We start from the raw sequence: 27631 nt of genomic DNA on the forward strand, positions 1-27631 counted from the left end.
CTGGGTGCTGGGCCTAAATATATGCCAATGGACTGTTGCAGTGGTGGCTGACGTGAAGCCTCATTCTCTGCTATGACATGCAGACTAATTCTCTGCTGACATGAAGACAGATTCTCTGTTACGGGACCTCTCTCCTCTGCCTGGGTGCCGGGGCCTAAATATCTGAGAATGGACTGTTCCAGTGGTGGGTGACGGGAAGCCAGATTCTCTGCTATGGAACCTCTCTCCAATTGATTTTGGTTAATTTTTATTTATTTAATTTTTATTTTAATTCATTTCCCTATCCACATTTGTTTGCAGGGGATTTACCTACATGTTGCTGCCTTTTGCAGCCCTCTAGCTCTTTCCTGGGCTGTTTTACAGCCTTTTTAGTGCCGAAAAGTTCGGGTCCCCATTGACTTCAATGGGGTTCGGGTTCGGGACGAAGTTCGGATCGGGTTCGGATCCCGAACCCGAACATTTCCGGGATGTTCGGCCGAACTTCTCGAACCCGAACATCCAGGTGTTCGCTCAACTCTAGTCCTGGTCAAGACAATCTCCCGAACTCCAAACTGAATGTCAGAATGGGAAAGAAAGGTGATTTAAGCAATTTTGAGCGTGGCATGGTTGTTGCTGCCAGACGGGCCGGTCTGAGTATTTCACAATCTGCTCAGTTACTGGGATTTTCACGCACAACCATTTCTAGGGTTTACAAAGAATGGTGTGAAAAGGGAAAAACATCCAGTATGCGGCAGTCCTGTGGGCGAAAATGCCTTGTTGATGCTAGAGGTCAGAGGAGAATGGGCCGACTGATTCAAGCTGATAGAAGAGCAACGTTGACTGAAATAACCACTCGTTACAACCGAGGTATGCCGCAAGGCATTTGTGAAGCCACAACACGCATAACCTTGAGGCGGATGGGCTACAACAGCAGAACACCCCACCGGGTACCACTCATCTCCACTACAAATAGGAAAAAGAGGCTACAATTTGCACGAGCTCACCAAAATTGGACTGTTAAAGACTGGAAAAATGGTTTCTTGAACATGACAATGAGTTCACTGTACTAAAATGGCCCCCACAGTCACCAGATCTCAACCCAATAGAGCATCTTTGGGATGTGGTGGAACGGGAGCTTTGTGCCCTGGATGTGCATCCCTCAAATCTCCATCAACTGCAAGATGCTATCCTATCAATATGGGCCAACATTTCTAAAGAATGCTATCAGCACCTTGTTGAATCAATGCCACGTAGAATTAAGGCAGTTCTGAAGGCAAAAGGGGGTCCAACACCGTATTAGTATGGTGTTCCTAATAATTCTTTAGGTGAGTGTATATATCTATGGCTGCTTACATGTATTTTTCATATATTCTTCCATTAGATGGGAGTCCTGGAAGTTTAACAAGAGATTTATAGTACAGTAGATACTGTATGTTCCATTTGTCTTAAAGCATACCTGAGTTTTCAAAAAAAACTTCTCTAATTATTTTCAGCCATATTATTCCCTGTTTCAGCTGCACAGCTAGATATATTTCTCTCACAAGCAGGGGGAGGCTCCGTTCTGTGGAATCTGCCAGCACTGTACTGCTGTGACGTCCTTTCCCTTACTTCCCACTATGTTTGTTTTCAGCTCCGGAGCTCAGATAAACATGGGGGAATCACACTTACAGACACACAGGAGGCTCCTATAATCTTTAAAAGCTGTGTAGAAGCAGTTCTTTTATCAGGCTCAGGATCTCTGCTACCTCTGGCATGCCCCCATTTCCTCTCTGCTGTCTCTGTTACCAGGAATGGATCTTGCCTGACACAGCGCAGTAGTGAACTTCTAATTAGGTGGAAGTGAGATCCCTGGTGGCCATGACCTTACAGCTTTTTCAGGTGGATACAGGCTGATTTAGAAATATGCTAGTTACACCATTCTCTTTGAAATGAAATAAAATTGTGTGAAAGTACAGTGACACTTTAAATACTGTATTTCAGTTGGTTATATCCCTTTAAGTTTTATTTTTGGCCCTTGGGATTGGTTCAGTCTGACAATGTGGCCCCCAGAACGAAAAGGTTGCGCACCCCTGCCATAGGGCAAGCAAATCTGGTCACAAGAGGTGGAACCAAGTGTCTGAGAAGGGTGGTTATGCAAGCCAGGATTATATAACAGGGCAACCAGGAGTAAGGAACAGACTGAAATTCTGACATTAGCAAAAATGAACAAGCATAGAAAACAAGATGGAAGCAGTAATAATATGAAAAAGGTAGTAGTAAATCTGTGTAGGAAAATAATGATGTTTTCTCAGAAACAGCAGGAAGCATTTTTTCTGTAGTGAATATAAAAATGTAAATAAACTATGGCGTCATTTATAACCAGATATACACCACTTTGTGGCCTATATCTGGCACAGATTTTGTCGTATGCCATGGTGCGGCAGAATCTGCGACTTCTTTTCTGCTCACGCCTGGTTTCGAAAATGGTCTAAATGTAAGACAGCTATGAAGCTGTCTTATATTTAGAATCGACGGTGGATATGCCAAGTTATGTATAGGCTGGCGCCTCTACGTAAATTTGGCGATCCACGGCCAGCTATAGGGCTTATTAAAGGGGTTATCCAACCCCCAAAATGCCTGCCCATACGCCTGGCTCCTCAGCACCCGCGTAGCTTCTCATACTGGCACGGCCACCACTGCATCTTCCTGTCGCGCGGGTGAAAACCTCTGGCATCGGGGTGGCAACCAATAGCAGGCCACGGCGGGAACGAGCCTCCCTAGCATCGCGGGTGACTCTAGGAAGGCTTATTCCCATTGCGGCCTGCTATTGGCTGCCACCCACCCGACGCTGGAGGTTTTCATCCGCACAACAGAAGATGCAGTGGTAGGCTTGCGGGCGTCAGAAGCGCCATGGGTGTCGGGAGCCAGGTAAGTACAACCTCTGTGAGGGGCCCAGGCATATGGGAAGACATTTTAGGGGTTGGATAACCCCTTTAAGACCAGTGTCTATATGCTGATATGAGCTTACAGAAAGCTGTGTATGAAAGGCAGCGTGGATAGGTTGACACCAAATCTAAAGAAGGTAAGTAACAGTACAGACCACATTATGGGGCCACCAATATCAAATAATACTTATATTAACTAATATTTATCATGTTTTATACATATTTGATGTTGACTGAGAATGTAGTGTCAGTACTTATGAGGTGTACTTACTGAGGTGCTACCCAACCCACAATATCTGACTGACTGAGGTTGCTGGCCACCATGGTGCACTACACGTAACTGTGTGACTTGCAGCTTATAGAAGTCTTAAGCCTCATGCATACGACTGTGTCTGTGGCGCAAAGTATGGATACAGTCTGTGTGCCATACGCATTTTTTGCCGACCTCTTGACTTCAAAGGGTCTGTGATCTATCCTTTTGCGGAATGAACATAGTGATGCAGAAAGCACACACATGATCTATGTGCTTTTCACATCCATATGTCCCCATTCAACAAAAAGATAGAACATGTCCTATACTTGGCCGCAAAATGTGGACCACAGACCCACTGAAGTCAATGGGTCAGCTAAAAATGTGGATGCAACAAGGACGGTATACGTATTTTGCGTATGAGACCAAGATCTGTGTGCATCCAGAATAGTAAGCCTACAACCCCCTCATGGATGTAAGGTTTGTGGACCAGAAGGTTGTACCTCTGCAGTCTCCATCATATACCATTGGAGCTTGGCTGAAATCCTGCACTAAACCACTGGTTAACTGTGTAAACAACGAGCAAGCTTTGAGAGGCGTTCTACCCTATTTTCTTTATAGAAAGCCAAATTAGATTACTACTGTGTATCAAAGGTGTATAAATCACCATTTACCAGATGGAGTCAGAAATGCATGTTTTCGACAAACTTTCCTCTGAAGAATCAGAACAGAAGAACATCTTGAGTCTTCATTCAGCCTGACCCAAGTTTCTTTTGCAGGAATTCCAGCAGGGACTGCTCTTGAACTGACTTATAACAACACAAGTAACAACAAGACTTGTGGTCTGGTACTGGGCACTGGACCGAGTAGAATTGATGTGTCCCTTGGAATAGAGAAATCCCCAGTGCACACCCAGCTTGGAATGAGCTTCAAGCACAATGTTGAAAAGCTTAAACATTATAAAATCCCTTACGCTTTGAATGGTGTCTGCCATTATCATGTAAGTAAATCTTGTCCATTTGAATACAAGACAGAAGTGTAGTGTCACGAGGCCAAAAAGTAACATCCACCTCTCAAACCACAGCACTGTACGCCCTGCCTCTTGCTGCCTGCATCAAGACCCTTATACAGACGTGGACAAAATTGTTGGTACCCTTTGGTCAATGAAAGAAAAAGTCACAATGGTCACAGAAATAACTTTAATCTGACAAAAGTAATAATAAATTAAAATTCTATAAATGTTAACCAATGAAAGTCAGACATTGTTTTTCAACCATGCTTCAACAGAATTATGTAAAAAAATAAACTCATGAAACAGGCATGGACAAAAATGATGGTACCCCTAACTTAATATTTTGTTGCGCAACCTTTTGAGGCAATCACTGCAATCAAACGCTTCCTGTAACTGTCAATGAGACATCTGCACCTCTCAGCAGGTATTTTGGCCCACTCCTCATGAGCAAACTGCTCCAGTTGTGTCCGGTTTGAAGGGTGCCTTTTCCAGACTGCATGTTTCAGCTCCTTCCAAAGATGCTCAATAGGATTGAGGTCAGGGCTCATAGAAGGCCACTTTAGAATAGTCCAATTTTTTCCTCTTAGCCATTCTTGGGTGTTTTTAGCGGTGTGTTTTGGGTCATTGTCCTGTTGCAAGACCCATGACCTGCGACTGAGACCAAGCTTTCTGACACTGGCTAGTACATTTCTCTCTAGAATTCCTTGATAGTCTTGAGATTTCATTGTACCCTGCACAGATTCAAGACACCCTGTGCCAGACGCAGCAAAGCAGCCCCAGAACATAACAGAGCCTCCTCCATGTTTCACAGTAGGGACAGTGTTCTTTTCTTGATATGCTTCATTTTTTCGTCTGTGAACATACAGCTGATGTGCCTTGGCAAAAACTTCGATTTTTGTCTCATCTGTCCACAGGACATTCTCCCAGAAGCTTTGTGGCTTGTCAACATGTAGTTTGGCATATTCCAGTCTTGCTTTTTTATGATTCGTTTTCAACAATGGTGTCCTCCTTGGTCGTCTCCCATGTAGTCCACTTTGGCTCAAACAACGACGGATGGTGCGATCTGACACTGATGTTCCTTGAGCATGAAGTTCACCTTGAATCTCTTTAGAAGTCTTTCTAGGCTCTTTTGTTACCATTCGGATTATCCGTCTCTTAGATTTGTCATCAATTTTCCTCCTGCGGCCACGTCCAGGGAGGTTGGCTACAGTCCCATGGATCTTAAACTTATGAATAATATGTGCAACTGTACTCACAGGAACATCTAGTTGCTTGGAGATGGTCTTATAGCCTTTACCTTTAACATGCTTGTCTATAATTTTCTTTCTGATCTCTTGAGACAGCTCTTTCCTTTGCTTCCTCTGGTCCATGTCGAGTGTGGTACACACCATATCACCAAACAACACAGTGATTACCTGGAGCCATATATATAGGCCCAATGGCTGATTACAAGGTTGTAGACACCTGTGATGCTAATTAGTGGACACACCTTGAATTAACATGTCCCTTTGGTCACATTATGTTCTGTGTTTTCTAGGGGTACCATCATTTTTGTCCATGCCTGTTTCATGAGTTTATTTTTTTACATAATTCTGTTGAAGCATGGTTGAAAAACAATGTCTGACTTTCATTGGTTAACATTTATAGAATTTTAATTTATTATTACTTTTGTCAGATTAAAGTTATTTCTGTGACCATTGTGACTTTTTCTTTCATTGACCAAAGGGTACCAACAATTTTGTCCACGTCTGTATATGTAGCTAGGATGAATAAGCTGCCATCTGGCGTTCCTGGGCAGGGATATTAGGTAGCGCTCGATTCCCCACTTACCTGCGCTCTGCTGCACCACGGCTTACCGGTATCCGGCTCCACAGGTCCACTAGGAATTGCATGACGAAGGTAGCGTCGATCATGCTAGTTGCTTGGACCCTCGCACCCTAAAACCCTCCCCCCATTGACCCAATAACTACACACGACACCAGGTTGGATTTGAATTGGCCACAGCAGCCGTTTATTATAAAATTTATAACACTTTTAAGTTTTAAATAACATATTTAAACAACTAACCCATATGCAACCGCATATGATACCCATCATATGTGTAACATATAAAATAACGACGAGGGAAGTCCTTGAAGCCCCAACAGATTTTGTTCAACTCCTCCTCCATGTGGTACTCCATCTTGCCCCCAGACGATGAGCGCCAGCTCAGAGGCACCACTGATGGAGCAAAACCTGCCACGAAAATACTACCATGGGAGTCCAGCCCCAAGTATGGAGCCCTCCCATCCTCCAGAACCTGATATTCCACCAACTCCGAGGACCTCCCGCCACCAAGACTGCCATGACGAGAACCCTCTCTCACCACAAGCTGCGACCCTAAAACAAAAAACAACCTGTACTGATATAACCACATTACCCGGTACCCACTATAACCATAAAGGGAGGGAGGGTGGGGGTTAACACTCTGCACTATGCCTCAACCCACTGCTTGCAAATCTAAAATGGCTCCTTCTCCCCTTTCTCCAACCTACTTAAGACCTACCCTCTTTCCCCCCCCCCCCCACCCCTACTTCTGAAAAGCTCCTACCCTCCCTATCCTAACTCGTCGCCGCCCCACCTCGTCATGCTGGCCTACCCTAAGGCTACGCCCTCTAGTCCGGCCACACTTGCTGTCCAGAGAAGGGTGCTTCATGATGACAAGGATAATGAACTGTGTAAATACAGAATAGATGAGTTGACATAAGTCCAAGTCACCAAAAAGTGTATATGCTCCAGTGCTGGGAGGTAATCCTGGGAATGCAGCAGACACAGGAAAACATATGGAACACAGACAATCTGGCTGTGCACCACTCATGTAGCTCTGCCATCCAATGACTGGGACACCCCAATTTACAGGGTGGTCAAAAAGTATTGCGACACCTGAATAAAGGGAACACAGTGGTTGGGAATGCCATCCTGTGTGTGGCATGTATGTAACGGGAAGGGTGCAAACCTGTCTGGGGCTATGTCCAACATGGTGGTCATTTTGAAAGCTGCCATCTTGGAACCAAGTTTATATTTTCAAATTAAAAGGCTTGCATGTGACATAAGTATCCGGCAGAGAATGTGATGAGGAATCCTTCTCTGTAAATATGATGTTAAATATGATGTACCTTTATTCCTGCCAAGCTTATTAACAATTTTCTCTTTCTTACAGACACAGATATGGCTGCGAGATTAACACGTGAAGAATGGACAGAGATTGTCCTGATCTCCGAGGAGCGCAGTATCCAAATCATTGCAGCTGTTTTTAACGCTTGGCACCCTAACAGACCACCCATTTGCCATGGCACAAGGTTCTTTGTTGGACCTATTAAAAAGTGGACGTAACAAAACTGCCACAACAATGGCCATCCTGGCATCCAGAGCCCACATCGTAGCACCTGTCACAGGAGAGCAGGGTTGACAAGCAATTTGCCAACTGTGCCATGGCAGATGGGTACTGTACTCCCTTGAGATCAACACAATCTCTGTTCTCTCTTTGCATGTTAATTTTGCAGCCATATCTGTGTCTTTAAAAAAGAAAACGAATAACCTTGACAGGAATAAAGATACCTGTGTAAGGTGAAATGGCCGGCACTGCTCTGTAAAGTTGTTCGGCGGTGCACGTGTCAACGGGCAGGCATCCCAGTGTTACAGCTGTAAAGGAAGGACCGGCACTCGCGAGTGCCGGTCCTTCCTTTACAGCAGGAATAAAGATACATCACATTGAGGATTCCGGTTTGGATTCCTCATGAAATTCTGTATCAGATACATATGTCACATGCACCCCATTTCATTTGAAGATATTGACTTAGTTCCAGAACGATGGTTTTCAAAATGGCTGCCATGTTGGACACTGTCCCCCACATATTTCCCCCCTTCCCCTTAGCAACATGCTAAACACAGGATGGCATCCCCAACCACCATTTTCCCTCTATTTGTGTGTCTCCATACTTTTGGACCACCCTGTATATTTTTCTCATGACTCCATCCCTGAACTACTACAGAACGCAGTGATTGTCACCTATCTCTATCATGTGTTTTCTTTACCTAAAAATGAATCTTTCAAAACGGAACAGTCTCTGCCACCTACTAACCTACATAAGTCTGATACTTCTCCTTTTAGTGTGTGGCACTACCATACCTCCCTAGCAGCGTGCCCGATGTCTCGATGTTATGTTTGACACTGATCGTTCCTTTACCTCTATATTCAATCACTCGCCCCCTCATGTTGTCTGCACCTAAAAAAAAAAAAATTTTCTAAGTGCTCATTCAGATGGCCGTATGCTGTCAGCAAAAATGCGGATCCGTTTTTTTGCGGATTACATGCCGATTCACTTCTATGTTGCCCTTTTCTTCCATTCCACGGCTCAGCAAAACAAATTAAACATGTCCCATACTTGTCAGTGAAAATCAGGACGTGGCCCCATTGAATTGTATGGGTCCTCAAAAAAACGGAATGCAGTCTGTTTTTTGGTGGACAGGCTGAACTGTCCACAAAAAAAACGGATCCACATTTTGTCAGAGAGCATATTGCCATCTGAATGAACACTAACTGTGGACGCAGCAAAAAGTCTTTGTTATTCTGATTCATTCTCATCTTAATTCCTGAAACTCATTACTAATCGGTCTTCCCCTAAAAAACTAAATGTTAACAAACAACATCTCTTAGAAACCGTCTGTAAAAATCACGATTTTCACGCAGCCCCATTCCCTTCTATGCGTGAAAATCGCAGAATATAGAACATGCTGCGATTTTCACACAACGCAAAAGTGATGCGTGAAACCCACTGCTCATGTACACAGACCCATTTGAATGAATGGGTACGGATTCCGTGCGGGCGCAATGCGTTCGCATCACACATTGCACCCGTGCGGAATTCTTGCTCGTGTGAAAGGGGCCTAAGGGTGCCCTAAAACCACACATTTTTTTGCGTTGCCTATCACATTCTCTAATGTAACTCTTCTTGATCTTCTTACATTATTTCTCAAAACCCGGTCCCTTCATCCAACAGTATCCCCTCACACCGCGCACTCATATGCACTTCATATCTGTGCATACACAAATACAGGTGGCCGGCTCATGTAGCTTTGTGTGCACCACTCATTTCTATAAAAGATGTCCGGACCATTGTACAAAACAATCACTCTTACCGGAGGCCCCGGCCCTATTTCCTCATAGATGGTCAGCACTTGCGAATCAATCATAGTTTGACTCTGTAATGTCCGCTGTAGTTTTTACAGGTAGCTTCTGATTGTACCAGGCTGTGGAATGGGTTGCCGCTACATAAAGATTATTATGATGTCCATTCCCAAAGGTGACAATTGTTTTCTACCAAGAAATTCAGTATTTTTGTTTTTATTTTTTAGAGCACAAACAAAAAACTCTTTACAGGAGTTAACATTTCCATTGAAGGTGAACACATCAACATCGACGTTCAGAAGAAAAGTGCAGGAAGCTCGTCTGATATCAGCCTCGTTCTCCATAACCACCTCAGTTCCATAATTGACTTCATACCATCAAGCATAAAGGTTGGCTTCAGACCCACAGTAATCAGTACACGAGGCGTTCTGCGTTGTGTAGAGCCATTTGTCGCTCTCCGCTCTGATGTTAAATGGTGAGGTAGTGCAGAGGTCATGCTCATTAAACATATTAGCACATATGTTACTGCAAGGGTAGCGCTGCACTCTTCATCTCTGCTAAATGTGTACTAAGGCATGGGAACTAATGGTCATACTCGACCTGGAGCGGACAGACGAACACTGTGCAATCTCGTCCAACAACGTATAAGTCATGGTAACCTTTCTCAGTGCAGTTCTATCCATGAGACTGGTGGGTGGTAGATTGATTTGGACAATGAGGGAGATTTATCAAAACCAAACCAAAGGAAAGCAACCAATCAGATTCCACCTTTCATTTTTCAGAGCTCCTTTTGAAAATGAAAGGTGGACTCTAATTGGTTGCTGTGGGCAGCTAAGCCAGTTTTCCATCACACCTTCAGTTTTGATAAATTTTCCCCGTTGACTAATTAATCGAATAAGAAATAATGAATTATAATCCTAGAATCAAAGTCATGGCTGTATGTTCATGTGAAATATGCATACAAATATTATAAACTCTAATATCACATATTTATGCTGTAGACAGAATGAATAATTTAGGGTTAGTCCACAACATTTTACAATTCCTTTGCTTGTGTTTGACAGTTTTTTCTCTCCATATTGTGCATAAGAATGGTAATCTCCATCATTTACATGAATTACATTGAAAGCACATCACAGACATGAACTATTATAATATAACGGTATGGCAGTTACTCATGTGCATTATATTTCGGTTCTACCAGTGATTTGCACCTTCTTCAGGCTGCAGATAAATGTGTATTTCTCTTCTTATGTTGTAGACCATTTGCAATGGCGAATTCACCCCTACGTTATTTTATGGACATTGTCATGGTGAACTAACACGGAAAATTATTGAGGTAAAAAAAAAGTGACCTTGAAATATCAAATGTTTTTTTTTAGGAAAGTCTATAGAGATTTTACTGTATATAGAGGACTATAGAGAAATATGAAGGTTTAGTAGTGATAAGTGTTGAGCGACGTTTACAAAAATTCAATTTGGCTGCTTTGCCGAATTTCACAAAGAAACTCGCTTTGTGATAAATTACTTTGTCACGCAGCGCATTTCTTTGTAACTAGTGGATGCAATGACAGAAAACAGCGATTGCTCCTTCCCTGTCATTGAAACCCTCAGATGACGCGTTCATCTCTGATTACGGCATCTGAGATTAAAAATGAGGGCTTTCAGGGGTAAAAAATAAAAATTATACTCGCCTTATCCATTTGAGTAAGAAGAGACTGCGGCCATCTTGGTTGAAGATCCTGCGCGAAAACTGGCGCAGTGCTTGATGACGTCATCACGCTGGCAGGCATGGTGACGTCATACGTCACCACACATGAGATTTTGCGTGGAATCCCAATCAAGATGGCCGCGGCAGCCTCTTCCCACTCAAATGGATAAGGCGAGTACGAATTTTTTTAATTTAATTTTAGGGAATTGAGTTGTTGCCACGAAGCATGAGGAAATTCGGCTTTGCGGCGAATCGAGTTTTCCTTGAAATTCAGATCGCAGTCCACTTAGTATACCTTGGTTCGCTCAACCCTAGTAATGATGGAAGAACTCTGCAGCAAACCAAGTAATTCAAATCCAAGTGGTTTATTCATTCATGTCTATGTGCTGTTCCAGTCGTGTCACAGGACCTTAGTATAGTATAGTGATATATATATATATATATACACAGTCAGGTCCATAAATATTGGGACATCAACACAATTCTAACATTTTTGGCTCTATACACCACCACAATGGATTGTGCTTTAACTGCAGACTGTCAGCTTTAATTTGAGGGTATTTACATCCAAATCAGGTGAACGGTGTAGGAATTACAACAGTTTGCATATGTGCCTCCCACTTGTTAAGGAACCAAAAGTAATGGGGCAGAATAATAATCATATATAAAAATTTCACTTTTTAATACTTGGTTGCAAATCCTTTGCAGTCAATTACAGCCTGAAGTCTGGAACGCATAGACATCACCAGACGCTGGGTTTCCTCCCTGGTGATGCTCTGCCAGGCCTCTACTGCAACTGTCTTCAGTTCCTGCTTGTTCTTGGGGCATTTTCCCTTCAGTTTTGTCTTCAGCAAGTGAAATGCATGCTCAATCGGATTCAGGTCATGTGATTGACTTGGCCATTGCATAACATTCCACTTCTTTCCCTTAAAAAAACTCTTTGGTTGCTTTTGCAGTATACTTTGGGTCATTGTCCATCTGCACTGTGAAGTGCCGTCCAATGAGTTCTGAAGCATTTGGCTGAATATGAGCAGATAATATTGCCCGAAACACTTCAGCTTTTGTCAGCAGTCACATCATCAATAAATACAAGAGAACCAGTTCCATTGGCAGCCATACATGCCCACGTCATGACACTACCACCATCATGCTTCACTGAGGTGGTATTCTTAGGATCATGAGCAGTTCCTTTCCTTCTCCATACTCTTCTCTTCCCATCACTCTGGTAAAAGTTGACCTTGGTCTCATCTGTCCATTGGATGTTGTTCCAGAACTGTGAAGGCTTTTTTAGATGTCGTTTGGCAAACTCTAATCTGGCCTTCCTGTTTTTGAGGCTCACCAATGGTTTACATCTTGTTGTGAACCCTCTGTATTCACTCTGGTGAAGTCTTCTCTTGATTGTTGACTTTGACACACATACACCTACCTCCTGGCCAACTGTTGTGAAGGGTGTTTTCTTCACCAGTGAAAGAATTCTTCGGTCATCCACCACAGTTGTTTTCCGTGGTCTTCCAGGTCTTTTGGTGTTGCTGAGCTCACCGGTGCGTTCCTTCTTTTTAAGAATGTTCCAAACTGTTGTTTTGGCCAGGCCTAATGTTTTTGCTATCTCTCTGATGGGTTTGTTTAGTTTTTTTCAGCCTAATGATGGCTTACTTCACTGATAGTGACGGCTCTTTGGATCTCATCTTGAGAGTTGACAGCAACAGATTCCAAATGCAAATAGCACACTTGAACTGAACTCTGGACCTTTTATCTGCTCATTGTAATTGGGATAATGAGGGAATAACACACACCTGGCCAAGGAACAGCTGAGAAGCCAATTGTCCCATTTATTTTGGTTCCTTAACAAGTAGGAGGCACATATGCAAACTGTTGTAATTCTTACACCGTTCACCTGATTTGGATGTAAATACCCTCAAATTAAAGCTGACAGTCTGCAATTAAAGCACATCTTGTTTGTTTCATTTCAAATCCATTGTGGTGGTGTACAGAGCCAAAAATGTTACAATTGTGTCAATGTCCCAATATTTATGGACCTGAATGTACATATGGAGCAAGCCGATCACTACCGCTTATGGCTTTATAATGTCTGGACTGATACAACCTGTTCCTCCAAAAGGTCTTAACACAAATGACAGGAAAGTGCAACACACAAAATAACCCTAACAAAATACAAAAGGGAAAGAAGACACTTAACTTCAAGTGGCTATGGCAGCACCAGGAACTCAGCAGAGATCCACACACCAGCTATCCACAACTTGAACAGAAGCTATAAACCGCATAGCATAGTGGGAGAAAAAACAATAAATAGAGAAGGTTAAATGACTTCAATAGCAACACCTGGGGAAAGAAGAAGTGGCAAGCTCCAGAAACAACAGACGTCATTTGATCCAAACAGAAAACATGTCAGATCAAACTACGCGTTGCTAGTCTCACCAATCTCCTGCCACCTTTCGCGGGAACGTCCGTGACATGTACTGATGAGGGACAAGAACCCTGAAACAGTGCAGTCTTGAAGGCAGCATTGCTTTCACAGAGAGCACATAGCAGGTGATGTCCGGGTTCCTGCATAGTAAGAACTCTGGGTCTGTAACCAACTACTAACCCTTAGGTCTCATTCACACAAGCCTATTTTTGGTCTGCATCTGGTCCCCACGTGGACCCGTTCATTTCTATGGGGGTGGCAGAAAATGTGGACAGCACATGAATGTCATCAGGATGCTGTTCGCATCTGTGCGGCCGAGCCACAATTGATAGAACATGTCTGTCACAACCAGACAGCTGAGAAGCTCTGACAGAGGCCTTTCAGAACCTCCTCCTTGAATTTCTGTGTTGTGGTATTCAGCTCCTCCTCTCGTCAGCCTCTCTCAGCTGTCATGTGTTAATTGCTTCCCTTTAAATGCCTCCCCAGAATGCTTTTCTGGGCGGCTTATATTACTTCCTGGAGTGTGTGTGCACGCTGATCTGTCCTCCTGTTTGCTTCAAAGCTAAGTGTACCTTTATCTGTTAATATCTGTTTGCTGGATCCCAGGTGACCCTGACTCCCTCCGTGTCTTGTGTAGGGAGCCGGTGGTCGTGTCCCCTCACTATTGTAGGGTGCTCAGGGCTTTATAGTCAAGGTTCGTGGATATGCAAACCTCCACCATTCGGATCTTTGCATAGGCTGAGCAGCCAGGGAAAGTGCCAGGTCTTCTGCAGGGGTCTCCCTTGGTTCCTTAGTTTTTGGATCCAGCGAGTCGTTTATACATGTTGCTTTGCCTTGTTACCTGTACACATTCCGTGACATTATAAGCCGCCAAAACCGTCTTAAGCATGGATCCGGTTTCACTTTTGGCTGAACGCTTCCAGGGTCTTTCATTGGAGGTAGCTGACCTCCGTAAGACTTTTTCTCAGCTTCAAGTGACCGGTTCAGCTTGCGTTCATGGAGCTTGTTCTGAGCCTAAGATCTCGCTCCCGGATACGTTCTCCGGGGGTAGTGAGAATTTTGTGCGTTTTAGAGAGGCTTGCAAACTCCATTTTCGCCTTCTTCCCCATTCTTCTGGTGATGAGGAACGGAGGGTGGGGATCATTATATCGTTGCTCAGGGGTAACGCTCAGTCCTGGGCCTTTTCGCTGCCGGAGGGGGCACGGCCCCTCCGTTCAGTGGATGAATTCTTTTTAGCCCTGGGTCAGATATATGATGATCCGGATCGTATTGCTCTGGCGGAGTCTAGACTACGTCTCCTATGCCAGGGTAAACAATCCGCAGAAATATACTGCTCAGAATTTCGGAGTTGGGCAGCTGATACTGGTTGGAATGATGCTGCACTCCGAAGTCAATTTTGCCATGGTCTTTCAGAGGGATTGAAAGATGCATTTGCCTTTCATGAAAGGCCTATTTCTTTGGACTCTGCCATGTCTCAGGCCGTTCGTATTGACAGGCGTCTTAGAGAGAGAGGAGAGATCTCTCCTTCCTGTCATACTCGGTCCCAGGACTGTGCAGCGGTCCCATTCTCTGCGCAGGGGTCTCAGTCGCTGTCAGCCCCTTCTGAGCAGGAGCCCATGCAGCTGGGGTTGATTGCTTCTGACAATAGAAGATTCAGCCCGCATGGGAGGGTTTGTTTTTGTTGTGGAGGTATTAATCATTTGGCAAATATTTGTCCCTCTAGGAGATTCAGGCAGTTCTCTGGGTATAATAAAGAAACAAAGAGGAAAAAATCTTTGAAAAATGTTCCGTTTGTTACTATTGGCAGGATTGAGGCGGAGATTGAAGATTTTCCGTTTGCTTGTAGTTCCCGTTTTGTCCTGCCGGCTAGGGTGGAGCTAGAGAGCAAGAACATTTTTTGTGAGATTTTTGTGGATAGTGGAGCAGCGGTCAATCTCATTGATAATCACTTTGCGATAACTCATGGTTTCCAGGTGTGCGCTTTGAGAAAGGATATTCCTGTGTTTGCTATCGATTCCGCTCCACTTTCTCAGAAGTCATTAAAGGGCATAGTTCACAATATCCGTTTAATTGTGAGTGATGCTCATGTTGAGGATGTGTCATGTTTCGTCCTTAGCGGTTTGCCGACTCCTCTAGTGTTGGGGCTACCCTGGCTCACTAAACATAACCCCACCATTGATTGGCAAGCAAGGCAAATAAATGGTTGGAGTGACTTTTGCAGAGAGAATTGCCTCACGACATCTGTTTCTGAGGTTGCTACTAAGACTGTACCATCTTTTCTCTCTGAATTTTCGGATGTCTTCTCTGAGAGTGGAGTTCAGGATTTGCCCCCGCACAGGGAGTACGATTGCCCTATTAATCTCATCCCAGACGCCAAGCTGCCTAAATCTCGTTTATACAATCTTTCCCAACCTGAGAGGATCGCTATGCGTGCTTATATCTCTGAGAGTCTGAGAAAGGGACACATACGACCCTCAAAGTCACCTGTTGCCGCTGGTTTTTTCTTTGTTAAGAAAAAAGATGGTTCTTTAAGACCTTGTCTGGATTTCAGGGAGCTGAACAATATCACAATTCGTGACCCTTATCCGCTTCCTCTGATCCCGGACCTATTTAACCAGGTTGTTGGGGCTAAAGTCTTTTCCAAATTAGATTTAAGAGGGGCATACAACCTGGTCAGGGTCAGAGAAGGGGACGAATGGAAGACGGCCTTCAATACCCCTGAGGGCCATTTTGAGAATTTGGTTATGCCTTTTGGTTTGATGAATGCCCCAGCCGTTTTTCAGCATTTCGTAAACAGCATTTTTTATCATTTGATGGGAAAATTTGTATTGGTGTATTTGGATGACATTTTGATTTTTTCTCCCGATTTCAAAACTCATAAGGAACATTTACGTCAGGTCTTGCTCATCCTGCGGGAGAATAAATTATATGCGAAACTGGAAAAATGTGTGTTTGCGGTTCCAGAAATTCAATTTCTGGGGTTTCTTCTCTCCGCTTCTGGTTTTCGCATGGACCCCGAGAAGGTCCGCGCTGTGCTTGAGTGGGAGCTTCCTGAGAATCAAAAGGCGCTGATGCGTTTTTTGGGCTTTGCCAATTATTACAGGAAGTTCATTTTGAATTATTCTTCTATTGTTAAACCACTCACTGATATGACCAGAAAGGGGGTAGATTTTTCTTCTTGGTCAGTAGAGGCGCGTAAAGCTTTTTCTGATATCAAGGAGAGTTTTGCTTCCGCTCCCATCTTGGTGCAACCTGATGTTTCGTTACCCTTCATAGTTGAGGTTGATGCTTCTGAGGTGGGTGTGGGGGCGGTCTTGTCTCAGGGTTCCTCTCCTGCCAATTGGCGACCGTGTGCCTTTTTCTCAAGAAAACTCTCCTCCGCAGAGAGAAATTACGATGTGGGAGATAGGGAATTGTTGGCCATCAAGTTGGCTTTTGAGGAATGGCGCCATTGGCTAGAGGGAGCCAGACACCCTATTACCGTATTTACTGACCATAAAAATCTGGCCTACTTGGAGTCAGCCAAGCGTCTGAACCCGAGACAGGCCAGATGGTCGTTGTTCTTTTCTAGGTTTAATTTTGTTGTCACGTTCCGCCCTGGAGTTAAGAATGTGAAGGCAGATGCCCTGTCACGTTGTTTTCCGGGAGGCGGTAATTTTGAAGACCCGGGTCCCATTTTGGCTGAAGGTGTGGTGGTCTCTGCTCTTTTTCCTGAATTGGAGGCAGAGGTGCAGGCAGCCCAGTCAGAGGCTCCTGATCTTTGTCCTCCTGGGAGGTTGTTTGTGCCTCTCGCTTTAAGACACAAGATTTTTAAAGAACACCACGATACGGTCCTTGCTGGGCACCCGGGGGTAAGAGCCACACTGGATCTCATCGCTCGGAGATTCTGGTGGCCTGCGCTTCGTAAGTCGGTTGAGGGTTTTGTGGCAGCCTGCGAGACTTGCGCTCGTGCCAAAGTCCCTCATTCACGGCCATCAGGTCCTCTCCTTCCCTTACCCATTCCTTCCCGTCCTTGGACACATCTGTCCATGGACTTTATCACGGACCTGCCTCGTTCCTCGGGGAAGACTGTGATTCTGGTGGTGGTGGACCGTTTTAGCAAAATGGTGCATTTCATCCCTTTTCCTGGTTTGCCCAATGCTAAGACGCTGGCGCAGGCATTTTTTGATCACATTGTCAAATTGCACGGTATTCCTTCAGACATAGTCTCTGATAGGGGCATGCAGTTTGTTTCCAGATTCTGGAAGGCTTTCTGTTCTCGCTTGGGGGTTCGGTTGTCATTCTCTTCTGCTTTCCACCCGCAGTCGAATGGCCAGACAGAGCGCGTCAATCAGAATCTGGAGACATATCTGCGTTGTTTTGTGGCGGAGAATCAAGAGGATTGGTGTTCTTTTTTGTCCCTTGCTGAGTTTGCTTTAAATAACCGTCGTCAGGAGTCCTCTGATAAGTCACCATTTTTTGGTGCATATGGGTTTCATCCACAGTTTGGGACTTTCTCGGGAGAGGGGTCTTCTGGTTTACCTGATGAGGACAGATTCTCCTCGTCTTTGTCATCTATTTGGCAAAAGATTCAAGATAATCTTAAGAGCATAAGTGAGAGATATAAGCGTGTGGCTGATAAGAGACGTGTGCTTGGTCCGGACCTGAATGTTGGTGATCTGGTGTGGTTGTCTACCAAGAATATCAAATTGAAGGTTCCCTCCTGGAAGTTGGGTCCTAGGTTTATTGGGCCTTACAAAATCCTGTCTGTCATCAATCCTGTTGCATACCGTCTTGATCTTCCTCAGACTTGGAAGATCCATAATGTTTTTCATAAGTCCTTATTGAAACCTTATGTTCAACCCATTGTACCCTCGCCTTTGCCTCCTCCTCCGATTATGGTTGACGGGAATCTTGAATTTCAGGTATCTAGGATTGTGGATTCTCGTCTTGTCCGCGGTTCTCTTCAGTACCTTGTTCAGTGGGAGGGGTATGGTCCTGAGGAGAGGATGTGGGTCCCAGTGACGGACATTAAGGCCTCTCGTCTCATCAGGGCTTTCCATAGGTCCCATCCTGAGAGGGTGGGTTCTGAGTGTCCGGAGTCCACCCGTAGAGGGAGGGGTACTGTCACAACCAGACAGCTGAGAAGCTCTGACAGAGGCCTTTCAGAACCTCCTCCTTGAATTTCTGTGTTGTGGTATTCAGCCCCTCCTCTCGTCAGCCTCTCTCAGCTGTCATGTGTTAATTGCTTCCCTTTAAATGCCTCCCCAGAATGCTTTTCTGGGCGGCTTATATTACTTCCTGGAGTGTGTGTGCACGCTGATCTGTCCTCCTGTTTGCTTCAAAGCTAAGTGTACCTTTATCTGTTAATATCTGTTTGCTGGATCCCAGGTGACCCTGACTCCCTCCGTGTCTTGTGTAGGGAGCCGGTGGTCGTGTCCCCTCACTATTGTAGGGTGCTCAGGGCTTTATAGTCAAGGTTCGTGGATATGCAAACCTCCACCATTCGGATCTTTGCATAGGCTGAGCAGCCAGGGAAAGTGCCAGGTCTTCTGCAGGGGTCTCCCTTGGTTCCTTAGTTTTTGGATCCAGCGAGTCGTTTATACATGTTGCTTTGCCTTGTTACCTGTACACATTCCGTGACATTGTCCTAATGTCCCTTTTCCGGACAAGAATAGGCATAATGGCAATAGGGCTTGTGAAAAGTGAAGGCTGCACACAGCCCGTATCGACATTTTGCGGATCTTCGGTGTCCGGACTGCAAAATGAATACAGCCATGTGAACATCACCTTAATAAATTCTTCATCAAAATGTAGTTGTTTGAGCACTCTTAAGATCAGCTCTGACAGTGTAGTAGTAGATGGTGCTTTGATAACATTTCTAAGATTTATTCTAGCTTTACTGTATGTCTTAAAAAAATATATATATATATTTTCTTGTGCAAAAAGAAGAAGGGTGTCATTGTTTGTCGGCACCATATCCATATTTGCTCAGTTCAATGTGCTGCCGACAAACGACGTGCCGTGTAAGTGTTTTGCTCATTCATTGGATTACACATTTACACTGGAAATTGTTGGAAACAATGGTTTGTACAACCAGATAATCTGTCCATGCAACTGAGTTTTTATTCTGATGACTAGTCAGTTGCGGGGGGCGTAACTACCATAGCGGCAGACCGTGCAACTGCTATGGGGCCCAGGGCAAGAGGGGGCCCAGTTGGGATTATCTCCTCTTCTACTGGAGGTGAATACTTGGTCAGGACTCTACTCTAAAGGAGCAACTTTTAACAAATGAGGCAGTAGAATAAATTATTTTTATTATTTATTATTATTTAAAATATAGTGAATATTCTAGATTTTTTTTCATCAGTAACTTCCCTTCTTGCTTGTGGGTCAATGAGAGGGCTGCAATGTCTTTGTCACAGCTTAGCAACATCCCTAGCTAAGAGTTCTGAGAGAGACAGCAGTGACATTGCTGTGCTCTGTGCTTACTGGTTATTTACATTAGACAATTCATTCACCCACCTATTGATATTTAGGTTTTAGTATATTCAGAAATAAAAGTGAAGTTTTAAACTAACACCTGGGTCAAGATAGGTCTCATTGCCTAGGTTGGCATTAGTTTATTTAGTTGTTATAATACCTTACCCAGGTTAGGTCCTAAATATGATTTAATTACATTAGCTAGACAGTTAGTTAGTTAGCCTATATATATAATACAGATAGTTAGCGGGGGATAGTCAGTGTAGGTTATATCCTGATATAGTGTAGCTGATAGGTTCTGCAGTCCATACATACATGCTACAGACATAGTGCTGTGATGTCTCAAGTTCACAACAATACTTAGTGCACCAATCAGTAACATGTAGTGTGGGGATTCGCTCTGGTAGTTAGGATAAGCGGGCGCAGTACAGAGGCAAAATGCAAGTTCGTAAATCAAACTTTAGTGTTTATTCACACTTGATGTGTCCCTTTTGCAGTGTTGGTGTTACTTCACACCCAATGGCAAGTTAATAAAAACAAAAGTCACCTTGGTGGCAGTTCTGCCTCATAAAGTTCAAATACAGGATTTAGGCAGCCTGTTCCCCTGACACACTAGTCTCCGCTCTCCAGCCCAGCACAGGCCTCGGATCCCAGCACACAGACCTCCTGAGCGCCACTATCAGACGGATGAAATCCTCTCCACCTGGCAGTGCCGGCTGGTTTTTATGCCTGGCAAAACCCGGTCTGGAACATGGGGAGTAGTCACCCACGCAGCACTTTGACTACTCCCAGTAATAGCCACCCCGAATCAGCTATTACAGCCATGCTAAGTACCAAGGTGTCAAACAGCAACTGCTGCTGACACATAAAAACCGGTCTTACTCCACCGAAGACAGGCACCTCGGTGACACGTACCTATCATCCACGAAGATTCTTTGTACCTTCTTACAGTAGTCAGACCTGCTAAAATGTGAAGTTGCACGTATTGCGCCAAAATATGCAGATCAATAATTGCCGATTTGCGCAATCGCGAATATATTGGAGCACTCTATCTGCATATAAAGCTATTATGTTCTGCCATGCCAACCATTTTCTCCAGTCTCAGGAAACTTCTAGCACCTGGAAAAATGTAGCAAGTGACCCACGCCTGTATTTCGCACGCAATACGAGCATATTACATTGCCGATTTTCGCAATCAAAAAAATAATGGCAAATTCTCAAATTCGCTAATTTATGACGAATATTCGCCCAAATGTTTGTGAAATTTTGCGAATTTAAATATTGCTCCTGCCGCTCATCACTAGTGTCAGGTCTACTCCTCTTGTTTTTATGACTATGTATGATATTATATGGTAAGCTAATGTAATAATATGCATATGTTTTGTTAAGATTTCAGGTCCTGTGAAAGCTACATTCAATGGGTCACTTTTAACCACTGGCTACAAGACCAACCTATTTGGACAAGCCTCCTCAGGTGACACATTTGCCCGCCTAAATATGAACACTGAATGGGGCCTGCACAACTCTATTGAGATAGGTTTTAAACATGCCTTACCTCAACTGCAAAGCCTTGGAATAGCCAAGGACAGCAAGATGAGGATTGTGGCCATCAGACAGGGCAAAAATGCCGCCTTGCTCGACGTGACGGTTGGAAAATGTGTCTTCAAAGCCAGTGGTGAAGTACGAGCTGATAACAATGGAAGTGGGGCGTCAAATCTAAACTGGACCAGCTCAATACTAAACTCGTGCAGCCTTCTTGAGGTAATACAGTAACTCCACTGTATTGGACTGTTTTTTTTTTTAATGAAGAAATAATCTATTCTGTCTATTCAGTGACATTGTGCAGACATGACCTGAGCTCCAGCAGTGATGTCTATATAAACAACAATGAGGGTTGTCCTTCTCTGGGAACCTACACAGTATTCAGGCAGTGCTATCATAACTGATGAGTTGCATATGCAGTGAGCCCCTGAGGAGCTGGTGCAGAGGATGGGGGCAGTAGTGGCCCTGATGAGGTGTGTCATGTGTACTCCCTCAGGCTGTAGCTCCCTGGGGATCAGTGTAGTGAAATCTACAATCTAAGGTCCCTATCAGTCTGTCTTTGGAGTGTGGTAGGAAACCGGAGAACCCGGAGGAAACCCAAGCAAACAGGGGGAGGACATACAAACTCCATGCAAATGTTGTCCTTGGTTGGATTCTAACCTAGGACCTTAGCACTGCAAGACACCAGTGCTAACCACTGAGCCACCATGCTGCCCTATAACAATATCTTTTTAATAACTGCAAAGTATAACTTCAGGTACATTAAATAGCAACAGATTCAAGGTGCAATTTCTAGCACCAGGAATATGGAGGCAGGTTGGATGGCTACAATTTAGCACTTGTGAGTGTACTAGCGGGTCTAGACCTCAGCTTTAACTGGCCTAGCAGTAGTCTGGGTAATGGGTGTCTGAACTGTAGTCCCTCACCTTATAGCAGTGTACTTAATGCAGGGGTTCAGCTGTTTACTCTGTTAATTGATTTCTCAAGTATTTGCTTGAGCTATTTAATTATTCTAGAGATATGCAGTTTTATGAAGTGTGACATTTTTATTTCTTCTTTTTCAGAAATTAAATTTACCAAAGAACTTGACAATGAATGGCTCATTGCAGAGAACTCATTGTGATTTTGGCCTCTCTGTAAGGGTCGACTATGAAGGAAAGTATGTCAAACTGCAGTTCAAAACCCTATGTGACCCTTACACCATACAGGGTACAGTGAACCATTCTGTGCCGTACCTAACCACCCTGGGATTGCCACGTGCAAACCATATCAAGCTTTCTGCATTGGCGGGATCCTCTGTTGGTGGCTCGGTCTTCTTTCATTCTGGGACCTGCAGAATTAATGCAAAAGCGGATATTAAATCTAATAATAAAACGGAATGGATATTACAGACAGAAAACGATTGCAAAGTGTTGAAGGTAATGATGTCTTATTCCTATCTTCTGTTCTAAATCTTTGAACAAGTCTGGATTGGACATTAAAACAAAACAAAAAAATATTCAAAATTAATAATAAAACCAGGGCCTTACTCCCGTAAATGACATCAACCAAGCTACATCAAACCCATACCATACTCCAGCCTAGTGGATATAATTAAATATAATGGGTTGAAAGAAATAATCACAGGTCCAGCTACAGTATAACCCTTAATAGTAAATAATCTTTATTAATTCATATAACGCACTATAAGTCCTATCATGTCCATGTACAAGAAGTCCACCCATATACTAAGAAAAGGAGGTTAAATGACCCTAGTAATGATACTACATCTAGGCCCTGTGCCCAGAGGCGACTCCTGATGGTGGAGACCCCCCGTCCTCGAACCTCACTGGCAACTCCTAGTTCACCCTATGGTAGGTGGGCTGGTAATAACCGTATGAGTGGACTAAATTGGGCATGGACCGAACAGGATTTCCCTAAATGCACAGTGTATACTACCCTATCGGTAGGGATACCAAAAGGTACACGATGCAAATGACTACAAAACAAAACACAAAAAGCGACACCTAGGAGGATACCTAGTGAATGCACAGACGTGTCTGTGCTTAAAACCCCAACGCGTTTCCCCCACGGTGTGGGATCATCAGGGGGCACATTGATAATAATAAATGATTTCAATAATGGATGTCTAACAGAGGGAGGACCAGACTTAGACCACCACGATACATCTGTAGGACAAACCCAGGTGTCAAATGACGGTCAGGGGAGGATGCCAACTGACGGTCATAATAAAAGATTGGACCAGATGACCTTACTGGGAGGAGTGAAGGGAGGGAAGGATCACGCTTCAACCATGAAGATGTTTGAGACACGTTAATTTAGATTTCATGGGAACATGATGGAAATTGTGTCCAGAGGCAGTGTATATTGTATATGGATATGCCCTTTTAAACACACTCAGCGTCCGCCTTATTCATACGATACAGCCAAGAGATGTAGCACGATGAACAAACTACTTAAGACAGATCAGACAGTCCCTGAAAAATGAAGCCATACTTCCTGCATGTCTGTTAGTGCCGGCAGACTGCTTCTCCTCCCAAGATCAATGCCTTCTCCCAGGGTTGGTGTTCAATTGTCTCTCAGGAGATCTCCTCCACAGTGGATAGCCCCTATTCAATTGTCTCCCAGGAGTTTTCCTCCACAGTGGACAGCCCCCATTCAGTTATCTGTCAGACGTTTTCCTTCACAGTGGACAGCCCCCATTCAATTGTCTCTGAGAAGTATTCCTCCACAGTGGATAGCCCCGATTCAATTGTCTCCCAGGAGTTTTCCTCCACAGTGGATAGCCCCTATTCAATTGTCTCTCAGAAGATCTCCTCCACAGTGGACAACCCTCATTGAATTGTCTCTCAGGCAATCTCCTCCACAGTGGACAGCCCCCATTCAGTTATCTGTCAGAAGTTTTCCTCCACAGTGGATAGGCCCCATTTAATTGTCTCTCAGGAGATCTCCTCCACAGTGGATAGCCCCGATTCAATTGTCTCTGAGGCGTTTTCATCCACAGTGGACAATCCCTATTCAATTGTCTCTCAGGAGATCTCCTCCACAGTGGATAGCCCTCATTCAACTGTCTCACAGGCGATCACCTCCACAGTGGATAGCCCTCATTCAATTGTCTCTAAGGAGATCTCCTCTACAGTGGACAGCCCCCATTCAATTGTCTCTCAGGAGATCTCCTCCACAGTGGATATCCCCCAAGGAATTATTTCCCTCACTAAAAAAAATCCCATGTGACTTAATAATGGGGATTAATCACCTTGTTTCGCATTCACTTATGATGCTCAGTCACTACAGTATAACTAATAGCAGTGTAATAGCTGGATTACAAGTTTATTGAAGTGAATGGGACGGCTTCTTGTAATTACACCTGCTCGCTGCTGCGATGTCGACGGCGAGCAGGTAAACAATGAAGGTAACGCTCAGCTGGCACGGCAAGCGGCCTTCTCTTCAAACCTTCAACCAGCTGATCGGCAGGGGTGTCTGGTGTCTAACCCCCGCCAATCTGATATTGATGACCTATCCTGAGAATAGGTCATCAATAAAAATGTCTTGGAAAGACATGACTTCCCATCGTTAAATAGGGAAAGGCCCATCCACAATGGGTGTGTCTTACAGCCGGGGGCGAATCAAAGATGTTGGTGTGCCCTATGCACATTTCCCTTGGTTCTCACAGCATTTTGTCAATGATTAAGCCTTTGTGATGGCGCTTGCTGGGTTGGGTATGTTATCGGGGACAATGTACGGCGGTTGACAAATATATATGATTCCTGTATCTGAACAGCGGGTAGGTTAGGGAAGACGTACAGTAGAACATCCAACTCCATAAGTGCATCCACAGCTAGGTATTAGAAATGAGCGAAGTTCTGAAAAAATAAATTAATTAGATTTGGGACGAATTACGAAGAGCATTTCTTCACGCGTATCGGGCACAACGATGGGGAACAGCGATCGCACTGCCCCACATCATTGAAATCCTGAGATTCATTGCTGATCGCAGAATCTGAGATTACCATTTGGGCATTTCAGGGGTTAAAAGAGTAAAAATAAAATAAACAAAATACTCACCTTATCCATTTGCGCACAACTGTCAATAGGTACACAAAAAAAAGCAGACAGCACATCCGTATTTTGCAGATCTACGATTTCCTGAATGCAAAGCGGATACAGTCATGTGCATTAGGCCTAAATAAAATGCAGCTCTGGTGGCTCAGAAAGCTGCCATGTGGAGAGCTGTTTGATGGCCCTGTGCCTGCCGGTGAAATGATGGGGGCAACAAAATTTGGGCGCACTGGGTCAAGGAGTAAAAACAATTTTATTTTACAGCGAAGTCCGATGGCCCAACTAAACCGCCTTACAGCGTATTCCTCCATGCAACTCCTCACAGCTCAGCGTCCTAGGACCCTGTGAGAGTGATATGGGGAACATGGGCTATTGGAATTAAAGGGACTCTCAGGGCTACAGATATTGATGACCTATGCTCCGCATAGGTCATCGATATCGGATCGGTAGGGGTCGGATACCCGGCACACCCACCAATCAGCTGTTTCGGGCAGCCGCAGAACCAGGAACTATACAGATCCGTACAAGGTGTAGTGGCCATGCCTGGGTACTGCAGCTTAACTCCCATGCGAGTGACTAGGAGCTGCACTAATGTACTGCATATGGTGCAGGGACTACACAGAGTACGGCGCCTTCTGCTTCCGTTCTGTACACAGCATAGCTTCTGGGGGGGTTGCCTGGTGTTGAACCCCCATGATCTGGTACTGATGACCTATCCTGTTGGTTATTAATATCTGTAGACCAGACAACCCCTTTGATAGCTAGGGCTGAGTTCACATCAGCGTTCAGCCTTTCCGTTCTCCTGCTCCGTTATAGGAGCAGGAGAATGGAAAGGACGGATTGGGCACATAACTGAGCCGAACGGAGCCAACGGACCCCATAGACTATAATGGGGTCCGTTAGGTTTACCCTCAGAAGATGATTTTGGATCGGAGACAAAAGTCCTGCATGTACTACTTTTGTCTCTGCTTCTGAGCGTAAACCTAACAGACCCCATTATAGTCTATGGGGTCCGTAGGCTCCGTTCGGCTCAGTTATGTCCCCAATCTGTACTTTCCGTTCTCCTGCTCCTATAACGGAGCAGGAGAACAGAAAGGCTGAACGCTGATGTGAATGAAGCCTTACTTGAACATTTAGGTTTAAACTAAATAAAATTAAATTTAAAAAAATTGCTGCATTAGATGAAGCAATCATTGGTCCACTTTACAGTTGTGGGACTTTGTTGTATAGACTGCACTGCATCTGACCACTACGTGATGTTCTACCATATTGCGATAATGTGGCCGTCAGATACAGACTCACATTGTGATGTACTCAATGTGCATTTAGAGAAGACCTGTCAGCTTTCCTGACCGGACATGTCTGTAATAATTATTTTCCTCAGAAATACTGTCTAACCATTTTGGTGCATCTTTTCTTATAACTATGCATTATGCCATTACTCTGTTATTCCTGCTAGAAATGTGTAACTAAATTAAGAGCTGTGTGCTACATGTTGGGAGGGTGGCCTTACACCATTTGATACTGTCTAATTATACCGGACTGTGTAGGGAAACCCCTTGTAACAAAAGGGAATACTAATCCAGTTGTCAATTTATTCATACTTTTAAGGGGGAATAACAGAGGAACGATACAACACAATTAATATTTCAGAATCTTTGTCATGTGGTATGAAATTAGTTCTTAAAATTGGCATGTTAGGATTGCAGACAGGTCCCTTTCTATCATCAAAAATCTCCCTCCCCGTGGCTGTCGCCCTATCTGTAGAACGACGAGCTCAGTTTTATGTAATCTGGACTTTAATCAGAGGTTGTATATTCTAGTTATGTGGCTTCCTTAGAATGGGCAAATGTCCAAGCTGTAATTAAAAACCAAGGCAGTGAAACATCTTACTACATGCCTTCACCCTCACTGTTGGGTTATCGTAGTGATGATAATGTCTGTACAGCATTGCAGTATACAGGGGCTACACAGATCTCATAGGGCCCCACCGCAAAACTAAGTATGGGCCCCCTGCACCTAGTTTCCCAGTGTATGTGTGTTTCGCAACGCCCCAGATTTCAAACAAATTTCCTTTTTTTCCCCCTTTAATCAAGTGGA

At 44.2% G+C, this 27631-nt stretch overlaps 1 protein-coding gene across 1 annotated transcript in view; it reads left to right on the plus strand.

Moving 5' to 3' along the window:
- The window catches only part of LOC122945456, a 200344-nt gene that overhangs the window by 40478 nt on the left and 132235 nt on the right, over positions 1–27631 (plus strand). The window contains exons 11-15 of the mRNA XM_044304524.1: positions 3933–4153; positions 9560–9721; positions 10594–10671; positions 21320–21691; positions 22537–22890. Of these exons, the coding sequence (XP_044160459.1) occupies positions 3933–4153; positions 9560–9721; positions 10594–10671; positions 21320–21691; positions 22537–22890 (1187 nt within the window). The remainder of the gene's footprint in view (positions 1–3932; positions 4154–9559; positions 9722–10593; positions 10672–21319; positions 21692–22536; positions 22891–27631) is intronic.

This window comes from Bufo gargarizans, chromosome 8 (genome assembly GCF_014858855.1).
Source record: "Bufo gargarizans isolate SCDJY-AF-19 chromosome 8, ASM1485885v1, whole genome shotgun sequence".
NCBI classification, from domain to species: domain Eukaryota; kingdom Metazoa; phylum Chordata; class Amphibia; order Anura; family Bufonidae; genus Bufo; species Bufo gargarizans.